Source organism: Centroberyx gerrardi, chromosome 11, assembly GCF_048128805.1.
Source record: "Centroberyx gerrardi isolate f3 chromosome 11, fCenGer3.hap1.cur.20231027, whole genome shotgun sequence".
Lineage (NCBI taxonomy): Eukaryota > Metazoa > Chordata > Actinopteri > Beryciformes > Berycidae > Centroberyx > Centroberyx gerrardi.
In genome coordinates, this window is record NC_136007.1 from 29011598 (window position 1) to 29030316 (window position 18719).

The 18719-nt window shown below is 42.7% G+C and overlaps 1 protein-coding gene across 3 annotated transcripts; it reads right to left on the bottom strand.

Moving 5' to 3' along the window:
• Positions 1-6996: 6996 nt before the first annotated feature.
• Positions 6997-18266, bottom strand: cul5b (cullin 5b). Of its 3 annotated transcripts, none has more exons than XM_071905221.2 (19): positions 18227-18266; positions 16514-16623; positions 16296-16395; positions 15324-15500; positions 14914-15055; positions 13973-14118; positions 13504-13584; positions 12409-12502; positions 11622-11752; positions 11165-11272; positions 10986-11050; positions 10746-10878; positions 10445-10576; positions 10126-10249; positions 9372-9547; positions 8848-9009; positions 8571-8689; positions 8338-8461; positions 6997-8165 (listed from the first exon to the last, which is right to left on the bottom strand). In XM_071905221.2, exons 1-19 carry the CDS (start codon positions 18248-18250, stop codon positions 7971-7973), a joined length of 2343 nt encoding a protein of 780 aa, XP_071761322.1. In that variant the 5' UTR covers positions 18251-18266; the 3' UTR covers positions 6997-7970. The 3 variants fall into 3 exon arrangements, with proteins under 3 accessions (XP_071761322.1, XP_071761321.1, XP_071761323.1); XM_071905220.2 differs by having other exon boundaries at positions 12364-12502; XM_071905222.2 differs by lacking the exons at positions 16514-16623; positions 18227-18266 and having other exon boundaries at positions 12364-12502; positions 15324-15543; positions 16296-16356.
• Positions 18267-18719: the final 453 nt, after the last annotated feature.

Here is an 18719-nt window from a genome sequence, read left to right on the forward strand (position 1 = left end):
CTTTTACATTCTCTAATTGGAATAATTTCTAGTGAATTGTAGTGACATTAAACTCATCACTCCTCATTTTACTCCTTCAAGGGCCCCTGGGAGTCTCCAGACCCCACTTTGGGAACCACTATACTAGGCTAATAGCCAGATTTTGGGGTATACGCATGGACACAGTCTATGTGCATTCACTCCCAACTTGGTCCTCTGTGCAACAACATACTTCTGAAATCATTTACCACTGCAAGCGCCGATCCATCCCCATGCAAAGGCAAACAGGCTCAACAACATCAGATAGGGGCAGGCAGATGACAAAGTCCCTGCACCTAACATCAACTGACACCAAAACTTGCAAACCTCTTGCAAGTGGATCAATGACTGACGACAGACAAGATATTATTATTTGGTCAGTGTGATAAATTATTTGTCTTAGGTCACCAAACTATCAGCTTAAGAGGGAACACTGGTGCTGAATGCTCCCCCTGTTGTGCGTTTATATGGCTTCCAAATAGACATCTGGCTTTATCTTTGCTCTCCACTATAATGGTAAAAACAACAAGATAACATTTGGACTCATTTAGTAAAGTATGGTGAATGCCACACCTTGCCATACCCAATTGACGCCCATGTCTAATGAACAGGAAAATAGGCTCAACAGCATACATCACATAGGGGCAGTAAAGGGGAAACAGCGGTTCTGGTAGCCGACCTATGCCGCTATTTTGGCGCAAAGCAAATCCATGGAGATAAACCCATTTCACTTCGGTAAAGCACGCCGGTTTAATAAACACCCCCCCTCCCTCCCGGTTATATCGGCAGCACAATCCCGGACAGAGAGGCCATACATCAGGCGGCTACAGTAAGTAAGTAATAGGATCTCGGAGCTCCTGGATTTAACAAGCCGCTTCATGCTGCTCGCCAGCCGTCGCCTCTCCATCACCAGCAGCCGTTAGAAACCACCTGCCTGGGAAGTGGTACGAACCGATTCTCCGGTACTGTTACCTGTACAGAGGCCTCTCCCGTGGCGACGTGGTTCTCTCTCGGGTCCTCCTCCGGGGGTCCGGCCAGTCCGGCTCTCACTCTCCAGGGGCTGCTGGGATTCCTCACCCCGCTCTCTCTCCGGTCCGCTGGCGGAGCTCCTCTCTCTCCTCTCCTCAGCGGCGTCAAGCTGCCGGGGAACAGACAGTGTAAAACCGGACGTAATGAAGTATGGCTTTCAAAATAAAAGCGCAAAACGTGTGACTGAATATTTTTTGTAATTTGATTAGGCATTACAAATTGAACATACCTTGTACAGGTGGGATCTTGCAGAGGCCTATTTGGCTATTAATATATGTTGTAAAAAATGGACGAATTCCAAAAAAGTAGACTAGTATCATTTACCACAGATTTCTCCATAAATATATTCTATATATATTTGAAATGAGTTCCTCAACAAGGGTTTTATTTTGGCGGTAATGACCGGAAGGTTTATTATTTATGCCTGCTGTCTTGACACTGGTCCTCACGCGCACCGCCAAGGAGGAGCCTGCGCGCGGAGGGGATGGAGGTGAGGTGGGGGGGGGGGGGGGGGGGGGGGGGGGGGGGGGGGGGCTACAGACTGAGCATGCGCAAAGCGAGTAGGCCTGCTGTAATCCTTTTGTCAGAAATAAGAGGATGCAATATGTTGTAATTAACAAAAGCTATCCACCTAATTACAGTCTTCCAGTTGTCTCAACGCTGCTATTTGACAGCTCAAAATATTCCAAAACGTCCATTTCTTTTTCTTTTTTGTGATATAGACTTTATTATGCTTTTCGAGAGAGAAAAATAAATCACAATCATTACCAGTAACAAAATATTGAAATATTGCATGAGGATATTCACTTATTATATTAAGCTATTCACCTTACAGGGAAATCAGAAATATTAGATGACAAACGTTTACATGTTCCATTAGGTGGACGCTTTTATTCTGTGTAGTAACTTATAATGTAACGACTGACACACTTTTTACTTTTAATCAGTAATTTAAACAATTATCAAACCAATTTCCGTGCAAAAAAAAAGAAAAAAAAAAGTATTGAGTGGTTCCCCCAGAATTGTATTCTTGGCATTGTGGGAAAGCCTCTGAAGCAGCATTTAATAGTGAAAATAATAAAACATACTTGTGTGGAATCCAATCAAAGTATGGAATTAGAATCAATTCAGGTTAAAGGCTTCTCATAGACAACCAGTGTAGTATTAATTAATTCTACACTAGGCTAAATATGGAATCAATCAAACTGCTTCATATCCATCATATTAGAGGTGGATGATACTGACAGCACAATTTGTAGATGGGTATCACCATTCACAATTGTGACCAAATTCCCCCCTCCCACCTTGTCCTATCAATTCTGTATTGCCCTTGCAATTTCACTTGGTGGCTAAAAGGAACATAAACCTGAAAAACAGACTTCCCTGACTGACTCTACTCCTCTCAATATCGCGTGACATTTTGGAAAGTCTGTGACCGGTGGGAAACCACGGGCTCCATCTTACACTCACACAGAATCAATGGCAGAGACAGCGGAGAGGTGTCATGGCTCACCTCTGGGACCAGAAATACCCAGGACTGACTCCCACCAGAACCTTCCCCACTGTTACTTTCTCCCTCCACTCGGATCCCTCTCAAGTCAGTGCTGGCTGGGAAATCAATGGCAATCTAACCCTGGGGCTTTGGGGAGAGCTTCCCCACCAAAAAAATCCCATCTTTTCCATTAATTAAGAGGTCCTAACTGGCCAGGCACTAACACAGAATGACTTAATGCAACCTGCATCTACTATCCTATAGTCAGTTCTTATACTCAGCTCTGTTCTGGCTGCATAGCTATATATGTGTATCTATTTTTACTCTGTTTATACCATGCCAAGTCATGTGTGCAGTTGCTTTTCACTCCTTTTCCCCTGCAGTGTTCAAAACACCCAGAACCCATTGTGATATTCTCTGGATCTGTATATATTTCTGTTTAGTTTGTTTTCTTTTATTTCTGATTCCATAGATTCCTATCAGTGCAATCAGTCAGGATCCAAGAGAGAACCATGTGCATTCTGTATAGAAAAGAGACCATTTCCTAAATTTCAATTTTTTTAATATATACTTTTATACACTAGGCTACTTATACTTATATACTACTTTCCCACCATGTTGAATTCTTTGTATGTGCAAACTTACTTGGCCAATAAAACTGATTCTTGGTGTGAAGTAACGGAGCTGCCTCTAGCAGAACTGGGACAGAGACAGTTTAAAAAAAAAAAAAAAATCAAGATAGGTTTTAGTTTAACACTTTTTTGTAGAGGTAATGCATTTTGCACACTGTCTCGCTGAATAAAAACAGTTAAAATTATTTTAAAATAAGACAAACCCCCCCACTCCCCATGCTATTCCGGGTTGGCCAGTGCTCTAGCACCATCTACTGTCTCAAAGAAGAGAATTTTTTTTCAGGAATCAAGGTTGTCTATTCTCCTTAAATTGGTAATGCAAACATAACCTTAGCTGTACAACCAAACCAAACTGCTTACACGCAACACTTAATGAGAATTCAGCAGACAGTACTATTGAGTTTTATGAGCTCAGATCTGAAGCTGGTGCCATAATATTGTGGCACTAATTCTGAATAAACTCATGACTGTCCCATGCACAGTGCTTTCATTTACATTTTTCAAGAAACTCCCTTTATCTACAAAACGTCTTCGCATGTTTTTAACTTTTGCCTTGTTGGGAATTAAAATAAAAATAATAAAATACATTTTAAAAAGAATAATTTCAGAAGGCTTATATATGTTCATGGCAGAGGGTGCTACATAATAAAGTTGAAATATGCATTGAGGAAGCCTCTCAGTCTTCCAGCTGAGAGTAATGACTGATGTAATAGTCACTGTTGACTTCTGAACCAGCTGCCAGCAAAAACAATAGCACTGTTTAATTGGTATATTGGAATAAGGAACAACATTACACACAAGTGTAAGAGCTGAGTGTTTATACCCAAATGAATTTCCAGCAAGATAAAATTGGAAAAATTGAGTAGTTAGTGATGAAAAAGTGATCATGTGGAAGGTACATTCAGAGACTGAAAGAGATAAAGTCTCAGTTTCCATTTCTCTTCTGTCTTCCTTGTTGGTCAAGAGCTTATGCTACATGAAAGCACATTTTATGATGCTCGGTTCAAGTCCCATTCATTACATGTCCAGACTTCTCTTTAACCATGCGACTGCCATGGTCGAGATCGAGTGGTTTTGTCGCTGCGCTGAAGTTGAGAAGTATAAAGGTTCAGTCCTCAACGGATGATTTTCTTTAGATCTTGAAATACCAGTGGTGAGGGAGGCTGTCAAGCTGAAAATGGTGGTCGGCCATGCCTGGTTGGCATGGGGGACACCTGATTCATCGCAGAGGTACCAGCAGGCCAAGAGGGCCACAGCTGCAGCGGTTGCAGAAGCAAAAACCTGGGCATGGGAGGAGTTCAGAGAGGCCATGGAAAAGGACTTCCAGGTGGCCTCAAACAACTTGACGACTCGGGAAGGGAAGGCGGGGCACTGTCCAGGCTGTCTTCAGCAAGGATGGGGTAACGCTGGGGATATCGTTGGAAAGAGCACTTTGAGGAACTCCTGAACCCGACAGACACGCCTTCTGTACAGAAGACAGTTCCAGAGGATTCTGGGGCGCTGACATGCCTCCTCATCTCGCATGGATGGTCAGGGACAGTGTCTCAGGATTGGCAGACAGGTGTGGGGGTCCCCATATTTAAAAAAGAGGACCGGAAGGTGTCTTTCTATTGATAGATCACACTTGCCTGCCTGGGAAAGCCTATGGGGTGCTGGAAAGGAGACTCGGACTGGTAGTCAAACCTCGGATTCAGGAGGAACAATGCGGCAACTGCCCCAAGTGTAGGGGTTCAAGTATCTCGGGGTCTTGAGAGTAAGAGGGACCGTGAGATTCACCAGCGGATGGGTGAAGCGGCTGCAGTAATGCTGCAACGCTATCCGACCGTTATGGTGAAGAAGGAGCTGAGTTACCAGGCAAAGCTCTCTATTTACATGTCAATCTTCGTCCCAAACCTCACCTATGGTCACAAGCTTTGGGTAGCGACTGAAAGAACAAGGTCACGGATGCAAGCAGTGGAAATTAGGTTTCTCCGTCAGGTTGCAGGTTTCACGCTTTGTGATAGGGTGAGAAGGGTAAGGTAAGAAGGAGTCAGCTGAGGTGGTACGGGCATCTAACAAGGATGCCCCCTGGTCGTCTCCCTTTGGAGGTGTACCAGGTGCATCTGACTGGGAGGAGGCTTCAGGGAAGACCCAGGACACGCTGGAGGGATTATATCTCTCCGCTTGTCTGGGAACGTCTTGGGACCCCTCAAGAGGTGGTGGTGGATGGATGCCAGGGAATGAGAGGCCTGGGCTGTACTACACTTTACTTGTGGTGCAAAAGATATACAGTGTCACAGCACCCCGGTGGCTCAACCGGTAGAGCGTATACCATTAAGGCGAATCCTAATCACAGTGGAATGGGTTCCAATCTGGCCCTTGCCCTTGCTGCATGTCATCCCCCCTCTGCCCTCACTTTCCTGTCAGTCTCTACTGACCTCTGAAGCAAGTTCGCCTCCATTCATTGTTCCCACAAACCTTACAAGCCTCCCAGTCCCTGCTGCTGAAAAGTCCCCCTACAAGACAATGCTGCCATCACCATGTTCCGTGGTAGGGAAGCTGTTAGAAGGGTGATGATTTGTGCCCACACTATGTCAGACATAGCACTTGTATTACACACAAAGAGGTCAATTTTCATTTCATCAGACCACAGAATCTTTTGACTCATGCTCTCAGAGTCACTGAGTCACTACCATTTACAACTTGCCTTTTTTTCCCAGGAGTGCCTTCCTTCCGCGGACTCCTCCATTCAGCCCAGAAGTGCTGCACTAACGGTTATCCTTCTGGTAAAATCTCCCATCACAGCCAAGGAACTCTTTCGTACAGTCAGAGTGGTCCTTGGCTTATTGACTGACCGAGCTCCTTCTTGTCCTTTTGCTCAGTTTGATTGAACTTTCAGTAAGAGCCTGGCTAGTTCCATATTTTTCGTAATGATGGAGCCTTCTGTGAACTTTTGAACTCCCAACAGAAGTTGTTTTACACCTTCACCAGATCTATGCCTCTTCACAATTCTGTCACTGAATTTCATGGTCAGTTGGACTTCATGGTAGAGTTTCTGCTCTGACATGCACCTGTAGCACCTTATACAGACGTAAGTGTTTGTTTCTAAATCACGTCCAGTAAATTGAATTGTCCACAGGTCGACTCCAATAAAGTTCTGGAGAAATCTCAAGGACATTCAAAGGAATTTGGATGCACTTTACCGTAGCTTGGACTGTCACTGCATAAGAGTTGAATATTTAATACTATTCTGACCCAAAACATTTCAGCCTTTCATTTTTAATTGATTGTGAAAAAAAGATGTAAATAAATACATCCACTTTAACATTATGGGCTATTTTGCTTGAATCAGTGATTTAAGAAATCTTGATTTAGTCCATTTTTAATCCATTTCAGGCTGTAACACCACAAAATGCAGAAAAAGTTGAGGGGTTGAATACTTTCTGAAGGCACTGTCCAAGCTGTATACCTACACATATGCATGTGTATATATGTACACACAGGCACACACACATACACAAATCACTCCTGTTGAGGTAGCTGGGTATAAAGAAACAGCTGACATGCTTAGGCACTCCCGAACTTCAGATCAGCAAAGGGAGGCACAGAGAAAAATTATCTGCATTTAAAATGCAGCACAATTCATTATATACCATGTGTAATCAGATCTGGCCAGAGGAGGATTCAGATTCAGATGATTTGAACATCGTATTAGCTAAACATTATTCAAATTTCAGATTTAAAAAAATTAGAGATTAGATATATGCCGACCAAAAAAGATGATGGTTTGTCTGCTGTAAGCGCATAATAGGATGAATGACAAGCCTGTGTGTTTTATAATAAGGTGCTGTTTATTTAATCATTTCAATATTCACATCCCATTGTACACTCTCCTATAGCTTTGAATTGTAGTAGTTAACGTGTAATACTGACCTCACCCTCTTCTCCCAGGCTACCTGCAGAAAGGAGGGGTGTAGCCAACATAAGGGAGCTGCTGGTTCAATTCCTATTCCACCTCTAGCCCCTGGGCACATCTGGTAGCTCAAAATGGATTTCATATTTTGTATAGCAATATGCTATTTTTTCCATATTCTACTCGTTACCTAGGGGCAGAGGCTTGAGAAGTTTTGGAATTGGCTCCACTCACTGTCTGTTTCCGTTCTGAAAACAGTGAAGTGCTTTTTTTCTGGCTCTTTACGTACTGAATGTCCAGATTGCGTGTTTGATCACTCTACCTGAGACCGCAGAGAGTCACCGCCATCGCTGCTTCAACACGTTGCGTTAAAGCAGCATCCTCTCTGTGTCACAACGGACAGGGACACATTTTGGTCAAGGTTCACATGTTCTGGGTTCGACTTGGATTAAAACCGGACTGCGGGTACTGTGAGAGCCGAGGTTCTTCCGTTTTCTTCCTCTCAGCATGCCTTTAGACTCGCACAAGCATTCGGTGGGAGTGTTGCGGGGGGGGGGCTACCGGGGTGACTGGCCATCACGGTGGCGGGGAGACACCATGGCATCAAAAACGGACAATTACAGCCTCTCTGGACAGCGAGGAAACTCCCTCCAACTCGAAACAACTATAAAACGCTTGGTGCAGACTTTTTCTTTTTTCTTTATACAATTTTAAGGCAGGAAGTTCCACTGTTTTTTTTGTTTTTTTTTAAATAGGTCTCAGTCTTAAATTCATGCCTCCCTGCACAAGACATTTTTTTTTTTTTTATATATATGGAGGAAGGGGGCCTGGAAGTATTCTAGTGTCCATCAGGCCTGACCCACCGAAACCACAGTCGACACGAGTCTTCGTAATGTGCTGTGTTGTGCTACGCCATGTAGATGAAGGTGTTTATGTCGGTCTCATCCCGTTTTATGTACTTGTGCTCTATCAGCCACTCCATTTGCTCCTTGATCATCTTCTTCTGTGGTAAAAACATGTTCTTTAGGATCTCCACCAGCTCCGTCTGCAGCTGGGCGTTGTTGAGGCGCTTCCTCATCTTCATGATCTGGATTATGGCCTCCTGGATTTGGGGAATGGGAAGGAGGGTGAGAAAGAGCGTGATTTGTTTTATATGTGAAACTCAATGATGGGAAATGGAAACGTCAGACTATTTATTCACAGTGGGTGGTGTTACATTCCAGCGGCCAGACAAACAGTATCTAATCCTACATGCAGTGAACTGTTCTCCATACCTGTGTTCTTAGTATCCTGAGCTGGACGATACCCTCGTTCTCCTCCTCTCTCATTCGCTCTGTGGTGAGCTGCAGCCGACCAATCAGGTTAATCTTCCCCCTTTTTTGAACCTTTGAGTTTTTTCTGTGAGGTTGGATTAAAAAAACAAAATGTGCTGAGTCACTGCACATGTCAAGAGAAGAGGTATGTTGAGCAAACTGACTTTTACGACTACATTTACAACGTTCCTTACATCAGAGAAAACTCCTGGTTGACGTAGAATAGTGTTCCTTCCGCAAAGTCTTTGGGTGAAGCCACCACCGGGTCGTACGATAACACCTGCCGCTTGAGTTTGGGGAACGCCACCAGAGACTGGGAAGATGGAGAAAAACATGATGGATCAGAACTGATCAAAAGGGGGTAACCCTAACCCCATAACATCACTCTAACCCTGCCGATGAGTTTTAGCAGTTTTATCAGCAGCACTTGTCTCGCAACATTTTCCCTGCCCCGGACCTCCCTCCTCTTACCCAGAGAGTGCGTCGCAGTTCGGCATCTGGCAGCTCCGTGGCTAGCTTGAGGTTTTCAAAGCTGATCCTCTCCCTGGGCCTCTGGTTCCAGGCAAACAGCACGGCTAGCTGGAACGTGGTCACCTCCAGGTCATACTGGCCAACTTCATTCTTGAAAGTGATCTGGACAGATGGATGAAGGAGGTCCAGTTTGGTCAAATCTGCCAGGTACTTTAACAGAGTGACTAAGAAAATATGACTGTTGGAACACCAAAAATAATACTGACGCATTGGGATTGAATTTAGTTAATGAACTACTCACGTGAATAAGCACACTCTTATTAACATGAACATACAAGGTTGATAAATGCAATGTAAGATTTTAGTGTGACTGTCAAACTACAAATTAAAGTATGAACAACATGCAAACAGGCAGATGAGGTCAATTCTGAGTGTTTCTAGAGACAGGATGACCCAATCATGTAGCTTTCTAAGTGTATCTATGTGCATTTGTGTTTTTATCCGAGCAGATCTATAGGACTCACAATGCCATTGGACATGAGGTGATGCCAGTGAAGCTTCCTGCCACTGTGGTTCTTCTTGTAGAAGTCCTCTACCTCTGGTATCAGATCCTCTAGTTCTGTAGGTAGGGATACAAAGACCTTCTCGCTGCTCCTCGACCACGCACCGGCATTCAGGATCTTAATGTTGACAGAGTCCGCTGCAGGGGAACATACAAGGAAGTGAGACATCAGGTCCGTCCTGTTTTAGCAGAAACTTTGAATTGAAGTCGACTTACCTTGCAGCTCCCAATTTAAGTTTTCATCTGTATACGTTTTTGATGACTGTAACAACGTTGTTGCTTTTAAGTAAAATATTTCTGAAATCCCGAAACTTCGACTACTGAATACAAATCTTTCACTATAAAGTCCGTCTGTGCAGATTCATTTCAGTCATCATTCAGGTAGTAAGTATGTCCAAAAAAGGAAATAGAAACATATTAAATAGAAATAGAACCTATTACCTTTTTTGGACTTTTGTTATAAACACCCCCGAGGCTTTGGTTATTGCTCTGTGCAATGTTTCTGACCACCATTTTATTTTCTTATCCATTCAAATCTAATAATTTACTTGCAACACCCAGACACTGTTTACCACTTTCTCCTCTCTTCTCCCCCCTCCCCTCTACCTGTTCCTCCCTCCTTACTTTCTTCTGAGGACTTTGTCACTTGCACTGAGAATATAAACTAATGTAAGTGTAATGCACGCTCACTGCTATTCTCTAATCGTATACCTTACCTGGTAAAGCAAGCTTGTTATGTTTGTGCATTTCTTTGAAGGATTGGTTGAGGTCTTCTGACACCTTGATGTCTTGGAACATCCTGGCCAGCTTGTTGACATAGTCAGCTGGCATTCCTACTTCCTATTACGATACATGACAGATAGATAGCACAGATAGCCAGTCAATGGCGGGTGATATCAAATGAAACTTACTTTTTTGACTATATTTAACATTACTGACCTGAGCAATAAACAACTTTTCAGACCAGTAGACAAACAAGTGAATACTGAATACTGCTATGCCTCGCTCTCTCACACCCACCCACACAGATCATACCCTGAGCCACTCCACCATGTTCTCCTCTATCTCGCTGTCTGCCGAGATGTCCAGGATGAGCCGGCGGGTCAGGTGGGCTTTGTGGTACCGCATGAACACGTCTTTGTTCTGGACGTACTTCAGCACTAACAGCTAAGAAGAGCACACATAAACATCTCAAATATAGCGCATTCCAAATTAGCAATCTGTAGTTGAAGCCCATGAGGAAATGTTAAAGGACTGCGCCAATCTTTTGGTTTGGCCCACAATTCTTTGAACGGACGTTTCCAAGAAGGACTCGCCCAAACACCCCAAAACGTACCACTTCCTTGAGCTTGGCCTCTATCTCTTCAGAGGTGAGCTTCTTGCTTAGTGGGGTCTTCCTCAAGAGCATGTCACAGTAGTTGGCCAGCAGCTCTGGACACTTGGACTCCGGTTGGGTTTTCAAACCTACCCTGAAAAACACAGGAGAGAGAGGAGCGGAGCGTCAACACGGCGGCCACACATCACTGCCTTCATCAGTAAAGGGACAAAATGTATATATACAATGAGCATATCATACCCTTTCTGCTTCATAGGAAGTTCTAATTTAAATATAGTGGCATCATTCACGACAGCTTTATATGCCTGCAAAGAGGATAGAACAACAGCATTGCAGTCAATGAAGCACATTTGCCAACAGGTGTATCCTACAAATGGCGTGATACTGTTACTGGACAAGTTAGTAAAAGTCGGGCTCACTTTGTCTCTAGCCGTCAAGAAGCGTGGGTCATCCTGAAAGGCCTCTTTCACCAGTCTGCTGAAGCGGTTAAACAAGGTGAGCAGCTGCTCCACATATTTCTCTGAGTCCTGTTACAAAGAAGCACAAGTAGCATAAGCAAAGATAGGCCCTGTTGGTGTGTCAGAGAATTAAGACGTCTGTCCACATACCTTATGCATAAGAATCTTCAAGTTTGAAAATATGCAAGTCAAGTTACTGCATCAGTATCAGGGCAGGCCAGTAATGTTTTTCTTTATTGACCACACTGGTTGGTAGATCCCAAAATTCACCAACCATGTTACTGTTGTAGGTTTTCAGAATCAAGCAGGACCTACAAGTAATAGCTGTTCACCTGCAAAACTGGCTGGTGCGGTAGACAAGCTGGTGTTCATTTTCCAACCTGATCAGTTTACATGTTTGCATGTATGTGACACTCACAGAGGTGATAGTCTCCGCTGAGGCCACCATATCAGCCAGGCCAGCGCTCATGATGTGCTCCTCCAGGTCCTTCAGCATGGGCTCGATGCCGCTGGGCACCTTGTCCATCAGAGAGAACATCAGGTGCAACTCTGCGACGGAGGAAAAAGCACTGCAGTCACATACTGGAGAAACTGGGATTCTGAGCTAGGAAGAGTCCACAGTAGCCTGGTGGTAAGGGTGACTAATTGCTGCAGTTACATTATAAGCCCTTAAAGAGCAACTTAACACACAAATAAAACAAAAATATATTCCCTGCTACATCTCAGAGTTAAACAAAACGGTATGAGAAATGAAATAGCAAAATGGAGAACCCTTTGCTTGATGTGATGTACTGAATACTAAGCTAATCCATTTGTCAGCTGCATTGTTTTAAAATTAACAGAAGATGGGTTAAAAGGGCTTTAAAATACCCTACTGGATGCCCTTTGTCTATTTTCAAACCATACTGCAAAAGCACAGACTTACACAGATACTCCATTACATATGGTGACGTTATCACGGACACACACTGTGGTTAGAAGTACAGCCCCGGGACACATGATGGGTGGTTATTACAGTCTAGACACTGATCGGGACAGACATGCTCAGTGTATGATCAGACATTAATGTCAGACAGAGGTGGTGACACAAATGGGTGTTCTACAGGTTTAAAAGGTGCTGGACGAGGTGGTTTTGGACAGGGCCGTTTCCTTGTGCAAACCTGAGCTGGCTGAGCCTTTGGCGGGAGCGGTCCTGCCGTACTCACTCTCTGTCTCATTTCGTTTGATCATGCCTGGACACTCGGCCAAGATGGTCTCCTTGAACGACGTCACCAGCGCGTTCACGCAACACTCCATTAGCTGAGAAGAAAAAGTACACAAAGATGCACTGAGTGATACATTTCGGTGTGTTATGGAATGTTATGTCGGGCTGTTCTGGAGGAAAAAGGAGACCCTACCCAGTAGTAGATAGGTGTACCTAATAAAGTGACCGGTGAGTGTATTTTCACTGAATGCTGTGGTTGTAATATCCCTCTCAGTACAAGTGGACACAGCTTTTTATACAGTAATTTATTTTTCTTAAACGATAGGGTAAAACCTTATTGACACCCATGGAGAAATTATGTCATTGCAGCAGCAAAAGTAATAGGATTCAGAATGGAAAAACCTGACTAATAATATAAGCATGCAAATAGAATATAAAGACGGCAATAAAAAACAGTACAATAAGAATGCTAAAAACAATAAAAACAATAAAAGCGATAAAATAGAATATTAACAATTGTGGGGGTATGTAATCATATGCTGCCAACAATGAGTACTTTTACATACACACCAATACCCTCATAACTGGGAGTAATCAATATTTCAATTCATTCAATTCAGTTTAATAATCAAAATCTGACTAAGGCATTTAACATGGCCTAAAAAAATTGAAAGATTGAGCAGAAATGAAGTGTGTGTTCACTGGGTTATGTTCACTCGAATTATCTCAAATAAGATAATCAGTTAAAGACAATAGCCTTTAAATATGCCTTACTGGGTTAAGATCAAATTATTAGTGTCCATGTTTGCATGTGCATTAGTGTGCATACACTTGGTAAAGAGAAAATGTGCACAAGTATGACGAGATTTGTCCAGAGGGAAAACAGTGCAGCAAATAGACATGAAATCCATAGGTACATTTAAGTATGTATAAATATAGGTATGTGTAATCATATTTCTTATATAAATATTTATAAATGGCAACCTGCAGCAATTTGGAAATAACAGTGGGTGATATTGTGATTTGGATGTGTTTTTTTCAACTTATTCTTCGACCCCAGATCTATCAGCAATATAAGATGTGCCAGTGTACTCACTGCTTGTACAGAGTTACAGTCACGTCTCGTCTCCAGGTAACGCAGTGCCCGCTTCTCCTCTTCCCTCAGCTTAGCATCAGCCTGGAAAACACACACACACACACACACACACACACACACACACACACACACACACACAGACACACACTTGATCTAAGTACAGAACTCAAAAGTATCTCTCACCTCAGAGAAATTCAACATGAAATAAGCATTTACATCAAAAAGCAATAGAAATCTATATCAATTTTGTTGCATAGAGAGGGAGGGGGTGGACTTTTTTGTTGTGTACTTTCAAATTCTTGCTCATTTCTCCAAAGTTGCTGACAGAAGCTTTAGGGCCGATTCACATGTCTTTACCACACAAATTTACTATAGCAGACGCCTTGGAATAACTCCATTGCTATGGCGACCTCCAACTCCATGACCAGCGGGAAACCTGGGCTCCATCTTGGCTCCAGCTTGTACTCACATATTTCATGTAGTTTTGGACCCCATTCTGCTGGAGGTAGGCGGGCGCCTGTGTCCTGTAGAACCTCTCAGTAGAGTCCATATAGGCCTTCTCAAAGTTGTCCCTGTAAATCTGCAGCTTGTCGTCAGGGTTGGAGCACAGGTTCACTGCTCAGAGGAAACAGGCAATACAATCACACACCGAGATAGTGGAGCAGCCAATTAATATCACAATAAAGAAAAAATATTGTAGAGGGGGCAAAGCTGCCTGCTTCCCTTGAAATTCATATAACATAACAAATGTGCAACCTTAGCGGCATGACCAGACCTAACCTGCTTACCCATGCAACACTTACAAGAGACCTACTTCTGCTTTATAAGAACAGATCTGAGGTTGGTGCCATAACTTGGTGAAGTTGGTGGCACCAACTCTGAATAATCCTAAATTCTGGATAATATTATTACATAGATAATATGAAAACATAATAATTACCATAAGACTGCCATCATCTGATTTATACACTGAATATCATTGTATTATCTATACAACATCTATATAAAGATAGCCTGTCGCTGGGCTAAAAATGAACAAAGAGCAAACCTGGAGAGCGCAGACAAATCCATCATATTTAGCTAAAGCAACAGGGGCTGGAATCAGATTTATTTTGCCTCCCCCTGCCACCAAAATCTCAAATCAAATCTCTGCATCAAATAAAATAAGCGAGCTACTTGTGAGTCCATGTGACCTTTGTTTACAAGCCCTGGTTTGCTTGTAATTGGCCAGTGTGAACCTAAATGAACCAGATATAAAAATGCAATGAAGTAAACTTCTCCATGAGGGTTGGGACCAAAGAAAACATGCTGTAGGTGCGACTGCACTCTTAAAAGAATGCATTCATGGTCCAACATGCGTGTCCACCACCCTCAGATGGCGTATGATACTTCTACTGTAGTGTTTCTCACCGTAGGACTCTCGTACTCCTATGACCAGCTGGGAGTCGAAGGCCTCACCCAGCCTCTCGGCGTGGACTAGCTTCATGGCGCTGTCTTGTAGCCTGTTCTTAATGTTGGAGAAGATGGACTCGTTCCATGTGTCCAGCATCAACTGTAGACACCACAGAGAGGACAGAGACAGGAGACACACAAGCAGAATGAAGTATTACTCACAATATGGTGACAGCATACAAGATATACATGGTTTGGGATACAGAGAATGTAATGATGAGTTGGGCTTTGAGATTCTCTATTTTATTGTCTAAGAGTCATAGTTTCATTCAATCAGACGAAACAGTCAGAGTAGGCCAATCACTGATCTCTTATGTAGAGTGAATGTCTATTCTAACTGATTGATGGCTGTTCCTACTCTTCCTCACCTTGCGGACGATGCTGTCCTCCACGTTGGACTTCTTGTTGCTGCCTTGCTTGCCCATCAGGGTGATCTCCAGCTGGCAGAAGGGCTTGGGCAAGATGTCACACTGCGTGAAGAACTTCCTCCACTCCACGATGTAGGCTTTCAGCAACGCTGTGTCATCCTGGTGACTCAGCACCCGCTTGGATAGGGTGGGAATGGAGGGTAGGACAGGGTTAAGGGATCTATGGTCAGAGGAGGAAAGTCTTGCTGGTTGACAGATACTCAGCCAGCAAAGTAGCTAACGATGGAGAACCTTATGAATGCCCACAGTGGCAAACCATTACCGCCATCAACTATTTGGGCATTATGTAAAAACAAGGTGTTACAGGAAAAATCCACCCTCAAACACTAACACTGTTATTGGCAACACAGGTTGCATTTCTTGGTCAATTTTGTTGCTTGATGGTGTATTTTTCTTATTCCTGTGGATACCTGGCCAAACATAGACAAGGTGACGTCACATATGCTATCCATAACATCGACAGTTAACATCAGGTTTTGGTGTCAGTCTCTCAGAATCAAAGAGCAAGGGCAGCCTCAATCATAGACACACCACAATGTTCAACAACTAGTTGGCTAGCTAACTATATTTATATGCCCATCTGCCCACCTTTGATTGAAAGGAACAGGTTACGTTAGTTAAGTTCAGTTAATCACCAACTGAAGTAGAAGTACACAAAGCAAGTTGAGTGAAAGTGGGTACACCAAAAAGTAAATTACACCACTTCATCACAAAATTATCACAAATTGATGACATTGAACAGGGTAAAAGTATCCAAGGGTGGATTTTTCCTTTCGTTCATTAGTCCACCTAAGGGGTAAAAGACGTGGACTAATGTGGGAAAAGCAAGAACATACAGTAGTTGTGACATGAAATTGCATCATTTTACAGATCCCATGACTAACACAATTCCCATCATAGTTCTATGCTTACTGCTTGTGCTTGTTTGATGAAATCTAGGATGTCCTCTTTCAGGGCCTGGTGGATCTTAGCTGGACCTTTGTCATCCCACAGGCATACTGCATGGACGTCTCTATGGAAACAAGGAGGAAAAACAATGGTGGAGGGATTATCAAACTATTTGCTTCAACCAGCTGGGTATTTCTGCCTTAGCTGAATGCAGATGCATCTCGCTAACACATTAAACTTACGAGAATAGGTCGAACCACTGTTGTTTGGTGACGGACTCCTGGCGCAGGAGCTTCAAGACTATGGGACGCATCAGGTCCCATTTGTCCTCAAACTGAAGCGAGCCTTTGTTCTGGAAACAGACAAGAATGAAGTAAACTACGTAATACCAATTGTTTATGTGCCATATAACTGGGGTATGGCTTGTTCTTCAGAAATGTGGAAAATTAACAACACTGGAGCACAACTGCTGGTATAAGCAATGTATTAGTGTTAGCTACAGTGTAACCCCAATACCTGCCCTTCTTTTCTGTATGGAGAGAACATTGCACCAAACCACTGCACAAAACCATTCAAAAATCTGGCAGTGTACATACCTGTTAGAACATAACTTATGACCTAATTGTTAGGGCCTTCTGCTAAAATCAGCACACATATAGGCTAATCAATCAAGCAGCAATTATTTCAGTAAGATTTCAACTTTTAGAATAGGTTCACTCTGCTTGCTACTGCCCACCACAGTGTATTTTGGTGATAGAAGATTGTGAGAATAACAGTCAAACAAATTCTAAAATCTTATTGGAATGAGTGATATCTATCTGATGTATGGGATGTTTGCCAAATTGAGTCATGTTCTACCAGATGTGTACCTTTGCCGCTAACCAAAGCAACATGAAACTGACTTTTTAACAGTCTGTCGTTCTGTTCTCTACATACAAGAGTCAAGTCAAGTTTATTTATTTAGCCCTTCTTCACAAAGCATGTCTCAAAGGACTTTACAGAGAACAAGCTCGCCTGTAACTAATCAACAATCAAAACAAAAAGATGTAATACAGTATGCAACAAAATAATAAAGCACAGAACACAAAGTAACATGTTGTAAAGACATAGCAGGCCTACCTATCTACCTAACCGAGCCTAGCCTACCCGGGACCACCAACCTTAGACCCTCAATGAACACAGGAAAAAGAGAGAACAGAGCAGAATGGGCAGTGGGCTAGTATAATGAATGCATTAAGGCTAGCTATAATGTTGAGTAACATTACATGTATATGCTTCAGCACTGCGTGACTGTCCGTGTGTACAGTTACTAACTTTCTGCGGTAAAATTCTCAGGACTTCAGTTATGATTGCAATGTCACTGTCCTGTTGAATAGCACAATTTGGTCTGTTTCTCCTGTGTCACCTCCCCTGTCCTTCTGCTAGACGACATGTATTTCCCTCTGCCATATATGCCTGTCAGACCTAGCTTAGCTAGCAGGCTACCAGCAGTGGATTGACGTTCACTTAATGGCACAAAATACTGACGCCAGTTGATTCTGGTGTTTACCCTTTTTCATGTTTTTAAATGGCATGTCAGCTGCAGATTCTTGTGGCACTGGCTGACAGATGATAGCTATGAGATTTCATAATGCAGCTAGCTTACACGGGCAAAGATTGCAAGTTGGCGTAGGCTAACGTTACGTCTCTCTCTGTCTATCTCTCCCTCTCTGTGTATCAAATGGTAGCTGTTTTCTAGCTATTCTATTTAGCCAGCTAAATCAGTGATAAGTAGCTAATGTTAGCCAGAGGTAACTTAACTGGTCCCAGTTAAAGTAAATATTGACAATACAGTCGTGTATGGGTGCAGCGTACTAGTCGTTCAAGTTAGAGCTGAATGGTGACGTTACACTAAACCAGTGACAGCCACTTTATTAACCGTTAAATAAAAATAATTGAATTGAAGTAGGTCCTACCTTTAGCAAATTAGACGTCGCCATGTTCCCTCAACTTATCCTCTCGTAAAATCTCGCGTGGACTGTACGTCGGTAGTTCGACTCTATTATTTTTGGTATTTTTCAGGATTAAGCAGAATCATTCACTTGCCACTGACTATAAATCAAATTTATAATAATTTCAGATAATTATGAATGATAACTGCTTTAATTTAAATGTAAAAATATAAGATGTAAACTCAGATATTTGTTTTATTCATATCCCCATATTCTATCTCACTTGAATAAAAGTTACTGCACATATTTCGATAAACAATAATAATTATTATTGTATATTATACTGCAAATTTTTCATTTTTAGTGTATTTTCATATTGTATACCGTTTCACTCAATTTCGTCGTGTATGGTCTACTGCAGTTAGACTATTTTGCACACCCTCCTAACATCTTTTATACCTTTCATTCATATATTTCTTCATAATACGTTCTCAACACGTAGAAATTGTCGGTTGCA